Source organism: Populus alba, chromosome 7 (genome assembly GCF_005239225.2).
Source record: "Populus alba chromosome 7, ASM523922v2, whole genome shotgun sequence".
Lineage (NCBI taxonomy): Eukaryota > Viridiplantae > Streptophyta > Magnoliopsida > Malpighiales > Salicaceae > Populus > Populus alba.
The window spans coordinates 2,167,172-2,185,731 of record NC_133290.1 but is presented as its reverse complement, the minus strand read 5'-3'; the positions used below and the strand labels follow the sequence as shown (position 1 = coordinate 2,185,731).

At 36.9% G+C, this 18,560-nt stretch overlaps 2 protein-coding genes across 2 annotated transcripts; both read left to right on the top strand.

Moving 5' to 3' along the window:
- The first annotated feature begins 630 nt into the window (after nucleotides 1-630).
- LOC118050543 (uncharacterized) lies at nucleotides 631-8,435 on the top strand. Its single transcript, XM_035060928.2, has 11 exons — nucleotides 631-929; nucleotides 1,501-1,787; nucleotides 1,908-2,102; nucleotides 2,840-3,186; nucleotides 3,447-3,738; nucleotides 4,492-4,650; nucleotides 5,433-5,798; nucleotides 6,405-6,470; nucleotides 6,644-6,692; nucleotides 7,748-7,871; nucleotides 8,146-8,435. Exons 1-11 carry the CDS (start codon nucleotides 638-640, stop codon nucleotides 8,231-8,233), a joined length of 2,265 nt encoding a protein of 754 aa, XP_034916819.1. The 5' UTR covers nucleotides 631-637; the 3' UTR covers nucleotides 8,234-8,435.
- Nucleotides 8,436-9,115: 680 nt separating this feature from the next.
- Nucleotides 9,116-10,811, top strand: LOC118050544 (uncharacterized). Its single transcript, XM_035060929.2, has one exon. The coding sequence runs from the start codon at nucleotides 9,266-9,268 to the stop codon at nucleotides 10,556-10,558; it is 1,293 nt and encodes a 430-aa protein (XP_034916820.1). The 5' UTR covers nucleotides 9,116-9,265; the 3' UTR covers nucleotides 10,559-10,811.
- The last annotated feature ends 7,749 nt before the right edge of the window (nucleotides 10,812-18,560 follow it).

Sequence of the window (18,560 nt, the reverse complement as noted above, 5' to 3'; positions counted from 1 at the left end):
AAATAAAATAAATAACAATTAAAAAAATGAGAATTAAATTTGATAGATAAAAAATTTTAATTAAAAAATAATAAGAGAAAAGTAAATAATAATTATAAAAATAAGAACCAAAATTAATATAAAATTTAAATTTTAAGGGATGAAATTAAAAAAAAAATACTCAAAACAAAATATATATAGCAATCAAAAATTTGAGAACAAAATTTGATATAATCAACAAATAATATGATATTTTTAAATTTTTTACAATTTCTAAAAAGTGTTTTCTACTTAAAATAAAAGGAAAAATAATTTCAGAAAATCAAGCTAAATTTTTCTTTGACTAGAAAAATATTTTTTGTTAATTGAAAAGTGTTTTTTGTTGATCAATTTTTTTAATAAACAAACAAATACAAGAAAATTTAAAAAGTGGTTTTTTTATAAACAATTTTTCAAAAAACAGAAATGGCCTAAATATCTTAGGAAAATTTAGAAAAGTATTTTTTAAAAAGCTTTGAATTTTTTTTATTTTTTTATTTTAAATTAATATTTTTAAATTATTTTAATATATTAATATTAAAAATAAATTTTTAAAAAATAAAAAAATATTATTTTAACACTTCCACTAAACCCACCCTTAACATACGCATGGTATCAAATGTTGCGTCTTTTTCCTTTTTCCCGTTTTAACACTCGCAGCTTTCTTGTCACTGCACTTCCACTCTCTGCTTCCCTTTCATCTCCTAACACCGTAAGATCAATGTCCTCTTCCTCATCAACGGCTACGATGCATTCTCCACCGGTTGCAAAGAAGGTCGAGCACAAGATGGAGATGTTTGGTGACGTTAGGGTGGACAATTACTATTGGCTTCGTGATGATTCACGAACCAATCCTGAGGTTCTTTCTTATCTTCAACAAGAGAATGCCTACACGGATTCTGTTATGTCTGGTTAGTCACTTGGTGTTGTTCCTTTAAGGATTTATTACGTAGTTTTGCTTTTGCTTAGTGAGAAAAAAGTTTGGAACTTTTAACGTTAAACGAGAAAGAACATGGTTTAGTGTACTTAATTGTGAGATTAATCGTGTTTTAATTGGTGGGTTATTGTTGTGTTTTGTTGTTTTGTCCATAGATAATAAAAATTGCGTTTCTTGCCCTTGTTTGTGAATCTGAGAAGTAGATATTTGTAATTTACTTGCCAAAGATTTTTTTTGTGAGATTTCAGGTTGTTTGTTGAACTTAGCGAAAGTTGGACTTTATTCACATTGAGGAATCTAATGGATATTGAAAAAAAATGAGTGAAACGTGTGAGTGTTGTTTTTTTTTAGAACTTGTTGTGTAGTAAATTGATGAATTTGAAGATTTGACCTTAAGAAACTTTCATTGCTGAGTTTGGTTTATACGGTTAGATAAGAATCAACTTTTATGTAGTGATCATGAAAGCTAAATTTGAAAATTCATTCAAATTGAAAAAGCGCTTTTTGTAGAAACAAGAATTAATGGAGTGTATAATGTGTTTTAGGAACCAAGCAATTTGAGGATCAGCTATTCAAAGAAATACGAGGGAGAATCAAAGAGGATGATATATCAGCGCCTTATAGAAAAGGGCCTTACTATTACTATACAAGGAATTTGGAGGGAAAGGAGTATGTTCAGCGTTGCCGCCGGCTTATACCCAATTACAACACAACACCATGTTCTGTCCATGATACAATGCCAACTGGACCTGATGATCCTCCAGAGCATGTTATTCTTGATGAGAACGTTAAAGCCCAAGAGCATGGATTTTACAGCATTCAGGCTTTCAAAGTAGAAAATCTAGCTACCACTGCTTGATTTTTTTTGTTCCTGGATTTGAGTTGTCTTGCATTTTTTCTTTGTTGATTTCTGTTTTTTTTTTTTTTTTTTTTTTTTCATCTGTTTCTTCAGGTTAGTCCAAATCATAAGTTGGTTGCATATGCTGAAGACACAAAAGGTGATGAAATTTATAGTGTTCATGTCATCGATGCAGAGACTGGAGCTCCTGTAGGGAAGCCTCTGACAAGTGTAACATCTGATGTTGAGTGGGCCAACGATGACACTTTGGTTTATATAACAATGGACGAGATCCTTCGGCCTGATAAGGTACTTGTAATCTGTTTTAATTTTATGGACAGAATTAATTGCTTCAACTTTGACAGTAGAATTACTTTCTTCTTGCCTTTCACATGCACTTAGTCCATGCTTCACCATGTTTCTCACACTTCTAATTGCATCTGCGGTTCACTATGCCTGGAAAATTGAAGAGCAATTGGTTAAAAGCTTATCATGTTTTTCTTAACTTGGTCCAAACTAATAACCTCTCAGAGGCAGAGAATTGACATGCATAACAACTTTTCTGTACTATACATTATACAGTCCCCCTCCCATGTGAAGGAAACCAATTATTTATTCAGCTGTACATTAATCCCTAAGAGATGAAGTATGGCTGCGTGTTTATCATGTTAGCTATGGTTTTGCTTCTCAAGCATGTGGTTCTTTAATTGCACTATATTAGATTCTAAGGGTACTCTCTACAATATCCTAACCCTTTTTGTTGTCCAATTATATTTCTTTATTTGTAAATTTTAGTTTCTTATTTGATCAAGTTGCCCTGACTCTGCATTTTAAAGTATACTCTACTTCATAATGTGAAACCAGTATGTGGCCCTGCATAATTTATTATCACAACTACCCTGGAAATCATCTGTTTAGGTCCAGCCTCTGCAGTTAATGAATTTCTCATTCAAAACCAGTTTTCCCTTTTTTAATTGGAACTCCATCAATTTTATCTTCTTTGTTGGATTAATATAGTGATGGCTTGGATTTATTTCTTATGATAGGTGTGGTTACATAAGCTGGGAGCGGACCAATCAAGTGATATTTGCCTTTATCATGAGAAGGATGATACATTTTCTATTGGTCTTCAAAAATCAGAGAGTCAAAAATTTTTGTTTGTGGGGTCTGAAAGCAAAATTACGAGTTTTATCTTTTTTATTGATGCTTCCAAACCCGAGGATGGTCTTAAGGTTTTGACTCCTCGTGTTGTTGGGATTGATACCCGGGCCAGCCATCGTGGAAATCATTTCTTTATTATAAAAAGAAGTGAAGAGTTTTTCAATTCAGAATTACTAGCCTGCCCAGTGGATGACGTGTCTGTAACAACAGTTCTTATTCCTCACAGAGAAAGGTAACATTCACTTTCTTACAAATGGGATTCTCTTTTTTTGTTTGGATTGAGGTGGAATCTTGTCTTGAAACCAAATATATCTGCTCAAATGGAAAATATTTAATGTGCCAAATTGTAATCATGCACTGTATTATGTTCACAACTGTTTTGTGCAATGCGGTTCACATGAAGTTGCTTTGGATTTTATATATAAATATGAAGAAGATAATGTCTGTCATTGCTGACTCTTATTGTTCTTATCTATTTTGGATTTTAACCAGAATAAAAATTCAGGATACCCATCTTTTTGCCAACCACCTTGCTGTATATGAGCGTGAAAATGGTTTGCCCAAGGTAACCGTATATCGCCTGCCAGCTGTTGATGAGCCACTTACAAGCCTTGAAGATGGCCGGGCTATTGACTTTATCGACCCTGTATATACAGTGGATCCAGCACCATCAGAATTTAATTCTAGCGTTTTGAGATTTTCTTACAGCTCATTGAGAATGCCTGACTCTGTGTACGACTATGATATGAACACGGGCACTTCTGTTGTTAAGAAAATTGAGACAGTAAGATATGAACAAGCACTTTTCATATATTACTAATTATTTATCTAGGCATTACTTGTGTGGGGCATGAGACATTTGTTTCCTTTACAAAAAAAAATTGTTACTGTTGTCTTTGAATATTTTTTCTTCCTACATGTTGCAAAATCAACAAGTTTTCTCTTTGTGTTAGACTTCAAGCTTTTTTATAATCATGCAGCGTTTGCCTGCATAGTGAAATGTAAAGCTTCACATTGTTTTTCCTAAATTCTTCACAAGTCTTATGCTTGGGAACTGCAGCAAAGTAGCTTCTCTTCATCCTTCAGTGATTTTGCTTTTCGGATTCTGCATTTGTTTTATGATAACTTTCTTATGTTCCTATTTCCTTTGTGAGAAGTTTACAGCATTTGATATGCTCAGATTGATCCCTCTCTCTCACACGCACAAGCATGCACAATTTCTTTTGCAACGTAATCAACTGTTACATTACTTTTGGGTCCTTAAAATAGTGTTTATAGATATAATAATATCTTTTCTGGTTCAAACCGCACAAAACATGCATCAAGTTAGTGTTTTCAATAAAACAAGAACTTGTCAAGGCTTTGTTTGTAAGTATTTATGCACCAAATTCTTTTCTGGCAACCAGAGTGAAATCAGTGACTTCAAATAAGTTAGATGCACCTTCTTTTATTCTTCATATATGAAGTTTTTTGTTGATCATTTGCATTCAAGTAGTTTGTGATAATCACGTGTTATTTTGTTCACTGTTGTACTAAGGTCTTGGGAGGCTTTGATGCATCTGAGTATTTTACTGAAAGGAAATGGGCCACTGCTTCTGATGGCACTCAGGTCCCTATGTCAATTGTCTATAAGAAGAATCTTGTGAACCTTGATGGATCTGATCCATTACTTCTGTACGGATATGGTTCATATGAGGTAATATGAGAGTTGAATAAGTTGTTGCCACTTACCTTAAAGTGTTGTTTCTTTGCTTTTTATTTGTCACGGATCTGCTTGCTTTTGTGTAATTTATTTGAAGTGGATCTTTTTGAAGATTAAGGTTTTTAGTGGGCATTATTGTGAGTTATGACGTCACATTAACACATCCTTGTGTCATTTATTTAGTGTGGGCAACTTTTAATTCAAGATAGAATCAAGTGTGATGTCCACATTCATCTATAGTTTTTCTTCCATCATGATTAAGTTATGGCTGTGCAAGTCATGAAAGTTTTAAGTCATAGTTTATTTAATCACTTCAGACTCACAGGATGCCATTAATGAAAAGTGTGCATGCAGATGCTAAGAAGTCTTTGGCTCTTCTATATTCTGATTTGCTTATTGCTTATTTAATTATTGGTAAACAATATATAACTAGAGTCACTAGACAAATGTTTCCTTTTATTTTGTTCATCCAGAAAAGATTGTGACCTGGTTATGATTCTTCCAAGATGAGGTCCTGATTGGAAAGGATGTGGAGGCTGTCTTACTCTTTAGTGCTTTTGCAGGAAGCAGCTGCACTTTAACTCTAATATGCACTCTTCTTTTTAAATTTGCCAGTCACCAGTGGCATGGAATTTTCGAATTTGCATGCATGTTAACTAAGAGGCAGTGTCTTTTACATTATGGAGCCTAAAGTTTTAAGTTTTTCTGATTTCACTCCTGTGTTTTAAAGTTCCATTTGAAATGCTTGATATCACGGAATCTTTTGTTGTGGGTAGGTATGCATAGATCCCTGGTTCAAGGCATCAAGATTATCTATATTAGATCGTGGTTTTATATTTGCCATTGCTCACATTCGTGGAGGTGGTGAAATGGGAAGACAGTGGTATGAGAATGGGAAGTGCTTAAAGAAAAAGAATACTTTCACAGATTTTATTGCCTGTGCGGAGTATTTAATAGAACAGAGGTACTGTTCAAAGGAAAAACTGTGCATTGAAGGAAGGAGTGCAGGGGGGTTGCTTATGGGCTCTGTTCTTAACATGAGGCCTGATTTGTTTAAGGTTGCTTTTGCCGGAGTACCTTTTGTAGATGCTTTGACGACAATGCTTGATCCAACTATCCCCCTTACAACTTCAGAGTGGGAGGTAAACTTTTTTCCCCTTGAAATTTGAGCTTTATCTACCTTTAAAATTGACTTTCAATGGGATACATTTATATGGAATGTGACTTTCCACTGATTTGATGACTCAGTGCTTCCATCATACTTTCCACAACATATGATGTGCATAAAACAACTACATATGGTTAACGCCCTGTAGTAACTATAATATCTTTCTCCTTTCTTTCCCTCTCATCTTGTGCTTAATCCGCATATATGTATATAAACATTAGTTCTGTGGACCATCCAATTTGATCACCTCTGAACCTAGTGGCTTGCGATAGAAATAGGAGGCTCCAATATATATATATATATATATATATATATATATATATATATATATATATATATATATATATATATATATATATATATATATATATATATATAACATCTATGTATGATGATGTCTTTACATTTGAGGTCCTGCATTTCATGGAGAGTTCAAATTTTTCCTTTGGAGTTGAGATCCTTTTTTTATATATTTATATATATATAGATATATATTAGATGCTCATGGTTTGCCTGCTGCAACTATAACAAGTTGTGGTGGCTTGGTGCTAATTGCTTATCACTTCTTTGGTTACTGTAGGAATGGGGAGACCCTCGGAAGGAGGAGTTTTACCACTATATGAAGTCATATTCTCCTGTTGATAATGTAAGTTTTCAGCTATGAATTGGTTCCTCATGTTCATGATCAATAGCACAGTACGCATGAAATCAGAATGTAATGTCACAACTTGATAAAACAGCCTAGCTTTATACTAATCCTGTAGTATTATTCTTTATCTAATTTTTCAATGACCAAGACCTGTGATTTTTTCTGCACAGGTTAAGGCTCAAAATTATCCTCATATTCTTGTTACAGCTGGCTTACATGGTGAGTGTTTTCTTTTAGTTAGTTAAGATCTTCCATTACAAGTTCTTAATGCACATGAAGTTTTCTAGGATAGACATGTGGATGAGCGGGGAGATTGTTTTCATTGCTCAGCAAAACTGACCTTAACTATCTGCTGAAGCTGATTGAGAGTCCACTATAAATGAATTTCTTGCTTAAAATTTTCTGTTGTTAGAGGGAAGTCTTTGGAATGAAGGTCCTTTGTACAAGTTTTAGTAGCACTCTTAATAAAAAGAGAAGGCATTGGCTACTACCATTATTTTGTTAGGTGGCCCATCAAGCTCATTTTTACATCTTCATCAGCAAGGCATTAGGCCTCATTGAGAGTGTGGACTTGAAATGAAAACCTGGGTACTTGGTACTGACTCGTAGATTTGTAGCGTGTTAAACATTTTCTTCAAAACTCACTCTTATTCCCACAGAGGTGATGTAGAATAGGGTAATAACAAATATAGATGGAGCAGAATCCCTTATAGGAGAAGGATTAAATAAAAGACAGAGTAGAGAATAAAGAAGTCCCATTAGAGAGGGATAAACAGAGAAAAGAAATGAGGAAGAGAATGATGATAGCAAAGTTAAATATCAATTTTCAATTCAATTATCAATAAGCCTGCATAAAACATTTAAAAGAAGCTCTTAAATAGGCACCAAAACCCTAGTGATATCTTTTTTAAAGAAGTAAAGTAACTAATGGTGATTAAGATAGAAGAATTCTAACAGGCTCAAACAACTAAAATTATGCAACCTTATTTATGTATATTAGAGAAACCACTGTGCTCAAAAAACTTTGAACTTTTCTGAAGACCATGCGATATAATGCTTTTGCTAATTGGTAATCGTCGACCAGTCTTTCAGGGATAGACATCTAATATTTAAACAGCATTGCAAATTTTTAAAGTTTCTTTACATGTTCAAAAACTGGGTTGCTCGCATCATCAACCAAGCAATCACATCGATCCTGTATGATATTTTCAACGTCTAATGCGCTTGCAATCCTTCTTTTAGCATTTGATCTATATCTTGGCATGTTACCACAGATCCTCGTGTTATGTACTCGGAACCTGCCAAGTTTGTGGCGAAGCTAAGGGAGACCAAAACTGACAATAACATACTACTGCTGAAATGTGAATTTGGTGCTGGACATTCATCGAAGTCAGGAAGGTAATGTTTTCTGCTCTGTCTAAAGTTACTCATTTCATTCCACGATTCCAAACTGTGAAGAGGAACTTGAGCAAGAGAGTAAGTTGCATTGAGGATGATGTTAGAAGACCTGATTTGTGCTGTTAAGGATTGCATAACTAGGATTTTTCATGACCTTTGTACTATCTTTATCTTGAAACCATAAATGCGAGATTTCTTCGTTTTTCCTCTCTTTTAAAATATAGGGGTGACTTTTTAGCTAATCTGTTAAGATGTTATATTTTGTATGGTGCAGATTTGAGAAGCTTCAAGAACAAGCATTCATATATGCTTTCATTTTGAAAGCACTAGATATGATTCCTGAACTTAGCTCTAGCCTCTAAGCCCAATGAACCACACCTAGAAGCTGAAGGCCTGCTCCATACAAGGAATTATTGGTGCCCCAAAACAATGTTTGTTTTTTCTTTCTGTGACACTGACTGCAGTTTTATTATCATTGGAGATTTATCATTGAAATCAACTACATGTAATGCAATCTGCACCTGCAATTACACGTATAATTGAAAGCTGGACTTGATTTTATTTTTTTTCCGGAGTGCAAAAAGAGAAAACTAATGAAAAAGAAAATAAGAGTAAAAGAGTATTTGGAAATGTGGTAGCAGTTGTTTTTATTTTTATTTATAAATATATTAAAATAATATTATTTTAAAAATTATTTTTAATATTAAATAAAAAAATATAATTTTATAAAATATAATTTACACCGACTTATCACAAGTCGGGCATACGTGTGGCTTTAACTCTTTCTTATTTTTTTATCAAGTGAATTGATGACACATGATCCACTCCTTAAAGATTCCATGCTGTCCCCATTAATTTATTTTGTTTTAAACCTTCTCTCCCACTTGGATTTTTGTAAGTGCACCAACTAACTTTTAACAAAATGATTAAATAAATATATCTGCTAGGTTTAACTAAAGCACATTATTAACTAATTCTTTTAATAGTATTTATGTAATAATTGAGAGAAAGGAACCTAAACGCATCACCACTACCTGCCTGTGTGTTTCTGAAAAATTAATTTTTTATTTAAAATAAAAATAAAATTTATATTTTTCTGTTTGGATGGGTTAGTATTAAAAATAATTTTTTAAAAAAATTAATATATTTTTAAATAAAAAATATTTGAACCATCGTTGTCATTGCGACTAAAGTCGTAAGAGTCGTAAGTTATCTCAACTCCCTCCCACGACAAAACAGTCCTTATCCCTTCCAACTGATCTGCCATTTTGATACATTAAGAGAATCGGTGCCCTTCACGCCTCTGCTACTTCCCACCCCCCATATCTTCTTCTTTAGCAAAATCCTCCTCTCCGTCAAATTCACGCTCCTGTAGCTCACTCAACATCTAAACCATGCCCTCATCATTCACTGTCTCACCATGTCAAGATTCCCAAGAAACCAACTACCTGCAAACCCTTTTGGCCTCAGCTCGTCCTTTCCTTAGAGGAGAGCTAGAATCCATTGACAAGAACTTGCCTTCCCTCATTTCTGTGCTACGTTCTGTTGGTGCTGGTGAATGCTGGCACAAACATGGTAGCTTTCTTGATCACCTAGTTGACATTTACCGTATTCTCAAGATATGGAAAGCCCCTGACTCTGTCTGTCTCTGTGGCCTTTTCCATTCTGCCTATTCCAATTCTTATGTCAATCTTGCTATCTTTGATCCTAACACCGGTCGAGATGTTGTTCGCAACCATGTTGGTGAGGGTGCTGAAAGGTTGATTCACTTGTTTTGTATTGTCCCTCGCCAATCATTGATCCATGATGATCTGTTGTTCAAGTATTCTGATATAGAACTTGTTGAACACCTTAAAGCTTCTGAGTTGTCACTGAGGAATGCAGAAGAGAAGGGTTTGTTCAATGGAGAGGAGTCTTGGAGGAAGAAACTGGCTTCTCTTTTGCCTGCCAGTGGGATAACGGTGAAGCATATAAAGAGTGGAGAAGATGTTTTAGTGACCAGAAGAATCGTGGGTGTTTTTCTCTTGATGACCATGGCTGATTTTAGTGATCAACTTTTTGGTTTTCAAGATTTGTTGTTTGAAAACTTTGATGGTCGTCTTGAGTTTCCAGGGAATAATTGTGGTGCTTTGTGGCCTGGAGATGGCAAGCCAGGGCTATGGATCAATTCAATATCAAGGATGGGTGCAATCTACTCTTTGATTGTGAGAGAGGAAGAGATTTTTATTGAAGAGAGGAAGAGGGCTGGTGGTTTTGAAGTTGACAGAGAGAGAGATGAAGATATAGAGCTTGTGTTGGCACCAGTTTTTGAGAATTGTACTCAAGTTTTGGATGCAAGAGAGCAGATAGTGGCAAGGGACTTGTATTGGGAAGCTGTTTGTGATACCTCCAAGGGAGGGTTGGAGAGGTCTGAGGAGTTGTTGTTGAGCAGCATTGAGAAGAACCCTTTCGTCGGTGAGCCTCATGTGGTCTTGTGTCAATTTTATTTGACAAAGGGGAGGTTTGAGGAGGCCGAGAGAGAAGCTGAGAGAGGGGTCACACTCTTGTTAGAGTGGGGCAGTCCTTGGGATAAGAGGATGTCTTGGGAAGGATGGATTGCTTGGTCCAGGGTCTTGTTGATGAAAGCTAAAGAGAAGTCATGGCCGCAGACAGCTTGGGGCATCCTTAATTTAGGGCTTGTGAGGTAACTGGTTTTGTCACTCCATTCATGGGTGCACTCACTAAATAAGATGCGCACTACCTAGGTAGGTACTAGGTAGGTAGGTAGAAGAAGGCAGAGTCAAGGCACTACTATGGTGACCTGACTTCTACCCTTTTGCTTACATGGCCTGAAAGAACGCAATATTTAGTATTTTGTTCTGTGAAGATCCGTTTACTTCTCCGGGTTTTCTTTTCAATTGTGGACCTATAATGGTATGGCTACTCTCTTTTTTTGCTTGATGACAAGGATATATCATATTGAGACTACGGCTCCATTATGGTTGGTTGGACGTGATTTACAATTTTGTTGATAACTTGAGAGAGAAACAAATTGACCTCCTGAGTTCCGGCTCCAACATTGATATAGGAAATGGGCCAAACCGTTTGCCAGGAAATGGCAGCCTCCCCCCACTTACCGGATCAAGGCCCTCCTCTTACAATGGTTATATTACTTGGTGCCTCCTCACCTTCCAAAAAAAAAAAATACACCTTAAAACAGACCCAAAAAAATTTATCTAAATAGGCAGGCTCAATAAGAATATTCTTTGGACTAGAGCTTGTATCCCAAGTTCAAATTACAATAGGAGCTAAAGAAGAGTGGGCTCGGATATGATAGCCCAAACCTAACATCCAAGGAGCCTAGGCTCGGGTTACTGCCCATGCCCATGCAGGGTGCATTCCTAGCATGGAAGGGCACCCTAGTAGCCTCGAGCTTCCACATCCAAGCCAAACATACTTAAATCCACATAAAACACCTAAATCTATTTCTCACCTCTAATACGCCTGAGCCCAGTGTGTTTAGGTCCACACAGCTTGTCCGGACCCACTTCCACCTCTCGTGAGCTTGGGATGTCACGCCTGAGCACAACATGTTTGGGTCCAAGCAACGCGTCCGAGCCTACTTTTACCTCTCGTGGGCTCAAGCACCTTGCTTGAGCCTAACACTCACAAGAAAAGAAATTTTTCTTAGACCCTATATGGCTCCCTCGATATTTTATAGTAATCAATTCATTAGGAGTTGATTTGGGGTCCCTATTCTCCAGATGATGTCTAAGGGTCTCTTACTAATTCATCAGGGATTAATCTAGAATCCCTATTCTCTAGGTGATGGCTAAAGGCCTCTTACCAATTCATCAAAGGTTGATCCAGGATCCTTCATTTCATAGGTGATGCCTAGAGGCCTCTCACCAACTAGCTAAGAGTTTATCTGGGATCCTCATTCTTCAAGTGATGCCTAGAGACCTCTAAATAATTCACCAGTGGTTGATTCCGGATCCCTCATTCTCTAGGTGATGCCTATAAGCCTCTTACCAATTCGTCAAGGGTTGATCTAGGATCTCATATTCTTCAGGTGATGCCTAAGAGCCTCTCACCATTTTGCCAAGGGTTTATCTAGGATCCTCATTCTACAAGTGATGCTTAGGGGCTTCTCGCCAATTCACTAAAGGTTGATCTTGGATCTCCCACCTCTTCAGTACAGCATCTGACATGCAGTACTCTTTAATGGGAGGCTTTCATGTCTCATATCATCTTAGAGTGGTCACATATCTCTCACACATCATTGATCATTCTTCAGCGAGGGGCTTCTAAGCCTCCACACCATCACAAAAGAGGTTACAGACCTTTAAAGGGCTTTCAAACCCCCATCACGCCACCATTAAAAAGGCTACAAACCTCCCACTATTTAATGAGATATTTCTTCAATTAAGGGCTTTCATGCATTATGACTTCTAGTGAGGTCACAAGCCCCTCACACTCTAGCATAACCACTTTTTAAGGGATGGATTTGGTTTTTCTAATGCAATAAAACCACCCTCTATGGATCTGTCCTCTCCACTCTTTAAAAAAATTTTCAAGTATGGATATCACCAAGGATCACCCTTCATAGGTTTCCACCATCCTCTATATATCCCCCTCTGCCCTTTAAAAAATTTTCTAAAAATAGAGTTTTTTATATCTTACCTCACCCTCTTAAAAAAAATTTCTAAGTATGGGTTCCTCCATGGTTCCCCTTTATATACTTAGAAATTTTTTCAAACATGGTGCACACCCTTACACGTGGGCTCTCCAATTTATTACCTAGGTTTTCAACCTCCTTTTTATATGAAGAAAATTTGACAAACTCGTCAATGTAACTAGGTATTTTTACATGTTTTTATGGATCAATACCACAAAAACTTGGGATGGTGCAACCATAAAGACTTAAGGGACTTGTGATGGATCCAAATAAAATGGATCGAAAACCCTTCCAAAAAAAATAGACCCAGAAAATCCCACCAAAATAAACCCAACAAAAACACCCATTGGGCTTAGGCTTGGTATCCCTAGCCTAAAGTACAGCAGGGGGCCAAAAGAGAAAAGGCTCAGGTGTGGTAGTCTGAGCCCAACACCTAATGAACCTGGGCCCGAGCCTAACTTCCTAGAGGGCATGGACTCAAGCAAGAAGCTCAGGCCCATGCTAGGCGCACGCCTTACAGGGCGTCCACCTAGTGTGGGCGTGACATGCCCAATAACCCTGTGGGTTCAATCTCGAGAGTGCGCCCTGAGCCCAACATACTTGGGTCCAAGCAATGCGTCTGGATCCATTTCTCACCTTTAATAAGCCCAAGCCTAGTATATTTAAGTCCATACAACATGCCCGAACCCACTTTCACCCCTTGTGGGCTCGAGCCCAACAAGTTTAGATCTAAATAGCGCATTCGAACCCACTTTTACCCCTCATGGGCTCGAGTTGTCATGCCCGAGCGTAATGTGTTTAGGTCCAGGTAATGCTCTCAAACTCATTCTTACCTCTCATAAGCTCGGGCTGTCATGCCCAAGCCTAGCATGTTTGGGTCCAAATTGTGTGTCCGGACCCACTTTCACCTTTAATGGGCTTGGGCACCTTGCTGAAGCCCAACACTTGCTAAGAAAATTTTTTTGGGACTCATATGGGTCCCTCGATATTTTATACTAATCCAATACATGTTATTTTGAGTAGAATACAACTTAAAATATCACAAGGGTAAAATTACACTCTAGGCCCTTCTCTTCACATAAGGACAAGACTCATGGGCTATAAATACACCGTGAGACCTTTAGAACAAAGATTCATAATCTCTTCATTCTTAATATTTTTAGCATATATATTTTCAAAGTCTATTTCTCTAAAATATCATTGCAATTTCTCTATCTATAAAGTTATTGACTTTACCATCAAAAAGTCTAAATCTCCATCAAATGAGATTGTTTGCAAGTAATAGCCACAAGACACAAGCCACCTTAGCCTACTAAGTATCAAGTATAAGTTATCAATCACCCTGGTTAGGAAAAATGATTGAGATTTTTAGGACCAATTGATTAACCGGTTATTCAACCTGAAAACCCTATTCTTAGGCTATTTAGATTTTTTAGGACATCATAATATATATCCCTAAACCATAGAATTAAAAATTCAATTTTAGTTATCAAATCCTAATTTAAATACAACCCTTGTCTCCCAGGGAAGGCTATTTTTCAAGCATGGGACATCATTGTATAGCACATCAATCTTACTTTATAATTGGAAATGGACCTTCCTTAAAGTGGATAACTAGTTAGGTGTGCACTCAGTGATTTTATCCTTACAATGCATGGCAAGGCCAATCAACTTCGTTGTTGATTGAAGGATGTCCATTGATCTCATCAAACCCATCATTGTCCTATGCTATAATGACTCGAATGGAACCACTTCATGGCCACCATTCTGGTTGAACTGATCTTAAGCCTTAGCTAAGATATCCCATCCAAGAAAGATTCGGTGCTTGGTGGTTACTTAGATTAACTACTTTCTCTGTTGATTTTAATTTTTATAAGTTTGCAATCTTGTGATCATTGTAAATATATATATCAAACCGTTTTAAGAAATGACAGTCAATTGTTTTTCTTTTCATTTTTTTTAATTAAATTGTATTGACTATGTTACTATAAACTAACTCAACGGGATCAACTAGGTTTTTATGGGATTAATGTCTTATTAAATTCAACTAAAAACCCTGTTTAAATTAATTAGATTCTATATCTCGAGTTCCTGCTAAAGTACTGAATTAGGTGTAATAACTAAAATCCATTAACCATCAAGACGATTTAAAAAATATTATTTACACACACACAGAGGGAGGGAGAGGGTAGTCGAAAACAGCTTGTACTCGTAAAATCGTGCTGATCTTATTTATTGTGTCGCGGAGATAATTGAAGCAAGCACCGGATTTAATATTCTTACAGCTCGGTCAACAATCTGGAATGATTTAGGCACTGTTTTTTGAGATTACAAGAGGAAGAAAAGGGGCATGCAACAAGGACTTTTTGCAACTAACATGTGTTGGTGTTTCTTTTTGGAGTAAAGGTTGGCTTTCAAAAGTTAAACACAGCTGTAGTAGGGCAGAAGCCCACCACCGATTCTAAAATGTTTATCGCCACTTTACCAATCTCTCTGCTACTCCCTTTATGCCTTCGGTTTTCGCAGTTCAACTCGCTAATGCAAGTGTCAATTCTACAGCCAAAATGAACACAGATGGGTGCGATCATTTCACCAATGCAACGTACGTACGTGTTCGGTTTTTTGCCGTGATATATATATCTATATGCTAATTGATATTATTAAAAACAGTACGCAAGCATCGAATGAAAAGGGAATTCAAAACATGTCAACGATTAGGTGAGATATTAGGGTGAGATGGACCAGCACCATGCTCTTTTTCCTCCCCTTTTTCTCTATCTTGATCTACATCACATTGTGACATTTGTATAAAGTACGGGGAATTGTTTTCATTTTGATTCGAGATCGAGTTTAGATTGCGTTGGATCGATGTTGTCAAAGCATCAAGAAGAACCTGCAAGCCCCCTGATCCCTCCTCGCATCTCCCCTCTAAAACATCTCGAGATATTCATATATAGCGCGTAAAACTAGCCGGAGGCAATTAATAATTAATCCATGTACGTACATAGTACGTATACACAACCATGTCACGATCATAAGTGTAGGGGACCCTTTACATTTGTTAGGGTTGTTCTCATCATCAAGCAAATTTGGACACCGATCTTACTTACCTTGATCCAATGTGTAGTTGGTGCCTTCCATGAACTTCAACTTAAAGAGGGCTCCAAACCGATATTCACAATCCAGGCTCGGAGTTGAGCAAAGAAATATTATAATGATGTCAGACAGTCAACATTGTCGTTTCCAGGTGGGGCATTGCTCCTCGTTCTACCGCAATCATCGCAGCCTATTTCCTCCTCCTCCTCCTCCTTTTTTCTTTGACGAGAAACTTGCTTGAGGAAAGTCATATCGGATGTCAATAATGTCAATTGAAATGGGATTTATAGACGATCTTGTTTATTTAATAACTCAGCTGGGAGTTCATGATTAAGAAGAACCCATAATTGATTTCCTGTGAATTAGATTCATAATTATCGATCGTCTCGCTAATTCTGTTTAGGGTCTTAACACTCCGGCTCTCGTGAAGATTTTTGAACCATTACCGTTGATACAACATTCTCTTCTTCTCTCTATATGCTAATAAACGGTCGGATGTGGCCCCCACGACAAATCAAACAGGTTCGTGTCTCGTTAGTGGAAGGTTAGGAATTGTTAGGGTGATTGGACAGCCAATAAGACAATGTTAAACTTGTCATTAACCAGTTATTAGTGATAATTATTCATGAGCCCTCTGCTGTGCGGTGAGGATCCCACTTGTGATCTTGGGTCTGCTGCAAGTATAATTCCTTGATGCATCTGATCTCTGGGGGGTTTTAGGGTACATTTCTTGATCAAGTCTTAAATATACAAAACATACTGAAGACATAAAGGTTAAAGCCCCGACTCACAGGCGTAGAACATCGATCAAAGGTAGCTGCTGATAACAGATGCCAAGAAAAAACTCCAAGAAGAAAAAAACACATTTCTTGACAGCATTATTGAAAAGCGAAGGCAGGCTTTTGTCCTTCTCTTGCCAGGACAAATATCGACACCACATGTCTTGGCTGGGGAGCTTTTTCAATAGCCAAATTAATGCTGTGAGTTCTTCGAACAGGACAGACCAAAATAAGATGTAGCCGAAAGTAACAATCCTCATCATTTTAATTCTGAACTTGGTAATTATTTTTCACAGATGGAGATTTGAGCAGTGAAGATGATCAAAAGGCGCAGAATGTAACGAGGGCTTCCTTTCTCCTCTTAACATCTTTGTTGGAGGGCTAGATAAATTAAATCCCCGTCTTTTAAGCCCTCCATGCGTGTTTCTCTTTTCCTTTTCTCTTCTGTATATCCTTCTTTCCTTTTACACTGTTATTAGACTAGGGCAATTTAATTAAGCAAGGAATGGCATGTATATAACCGGGGAAAAGAAGACAAAAGGACAATACATCTATGGTGGAAAATAAGAAACTGTAGAAGCAGACAAGTCAATCTGCAAGACAGGAACGGTAGTTTTGACAAACTCCATGTAAGAAATTCAACATTTCTGACTTATACAAGCCTTCTCCTGCGAATTATATATCTTAGAGATTAAATGCAAGCTTTTTCTTTAATGACAAGCGTGCTCTCGAATCTCCACCAGAAACAAAGCTAGGAATCGTGATAAAGAAAGGCAAAGACAAAAATATCATTTCAACACAGTATAGAATAGCACTACTCTCATGTAATATTGACCTAAATTCTCTAATGAACAGGAAAAGAAAGGCTTTCACCAAGCAAGTATTCTTTTCTTTCTGCAGTTAGGGGGGCACAAGCACCATCCACTAAGCAAAAGGACAGACCCTGTTGACATGATCCAAGGCCTAAGCAAGGAAGCAATCAAGCTTCCTTTCGGATTAATTAGGAAAAGCAAAGCCAATAATCGTAAGCATATCGTCTTCCCTTATCTATCCCTGAAGAGGGAATTATATGGCGGTGGTTGAAACTTGACGCAAGCAATCGCCAGTTGTGGTACAAGATGAATCTAAACCATTCCTTTTGATTAACTGTCATCATAAGTACTTTTGTCTTTTCGATCAAAAGAAATTAATTACTTTTTTTGTCAAGATTTTCCTTTCAATTTCAACTTGTATTATCATCAAACGGTCACAACTTGCAATTAACGTTCCATCACATTCTGTTCTCCTGCAGTACCACGATAACAGGCATGGTAGGCCCTTCATCTCCTTCCTAACTGCTTAGGGTCCAGCACTAAAGCCATCTCTTGCACCTCGCCCAATCACTCGAGTTGGGGCCTCTGCTATCCGTTCCGTAGCTTTTTTATTGATGGTAGCTCTACATATGCCCTTCAATTTCATTCAAAAAACTTACTTTTATTAATCTTGATCTCAATATGGGTGTGTCGGAGATCCCTGCATTCCAATCTTACTGTGCTTTTAATTAGTCTTTTTTAAAGGCCACTACAATGGAGGTTTCGCTAATATTTTTCTCTAATCTTATATGTTTTATAAAAAATTAACAAGAATATTTGTAAGGGATATATAAACTTTAATTTTTAAGACCTGGTCAAAATTAATTTAAATCAATAAAACCAAGACGGGGGGGGGGTAATAACAGCAGGTGAGGGGCAAACTCAGATCACATGTATCGGAGAGGTGGACAAAGCCTCCAGTACAAATTCTATGACAATCGAAATAGGAGCTGAGAGCTATCAAACAGAGGAGAGTGGTACGTTCACTCACGTGAACTAATTAGCTAAGAAGCAAATTCCAGCTACAAAAAATGATGATACTCCATAGGTCCATATAGTAATTGGGAGGGCATCAGGTTATGGACTATACCATAGCAAAACAAAAACAAAAACAAAATGATTTGATTTGATTTGATTTGAAACAGGGTGGAAATGAAGTAAATTTGAATGAAGTGCGCTCCAACGTTCAAATAACATATAGGATCCTCGTGATACATCTATCAACGGTCACAATTCTCCATGTGAATCTCTTTAAACTCATCAAAAATTCAGTAAAAAACAACATAAGAAGGTATGTCCTAGGGTT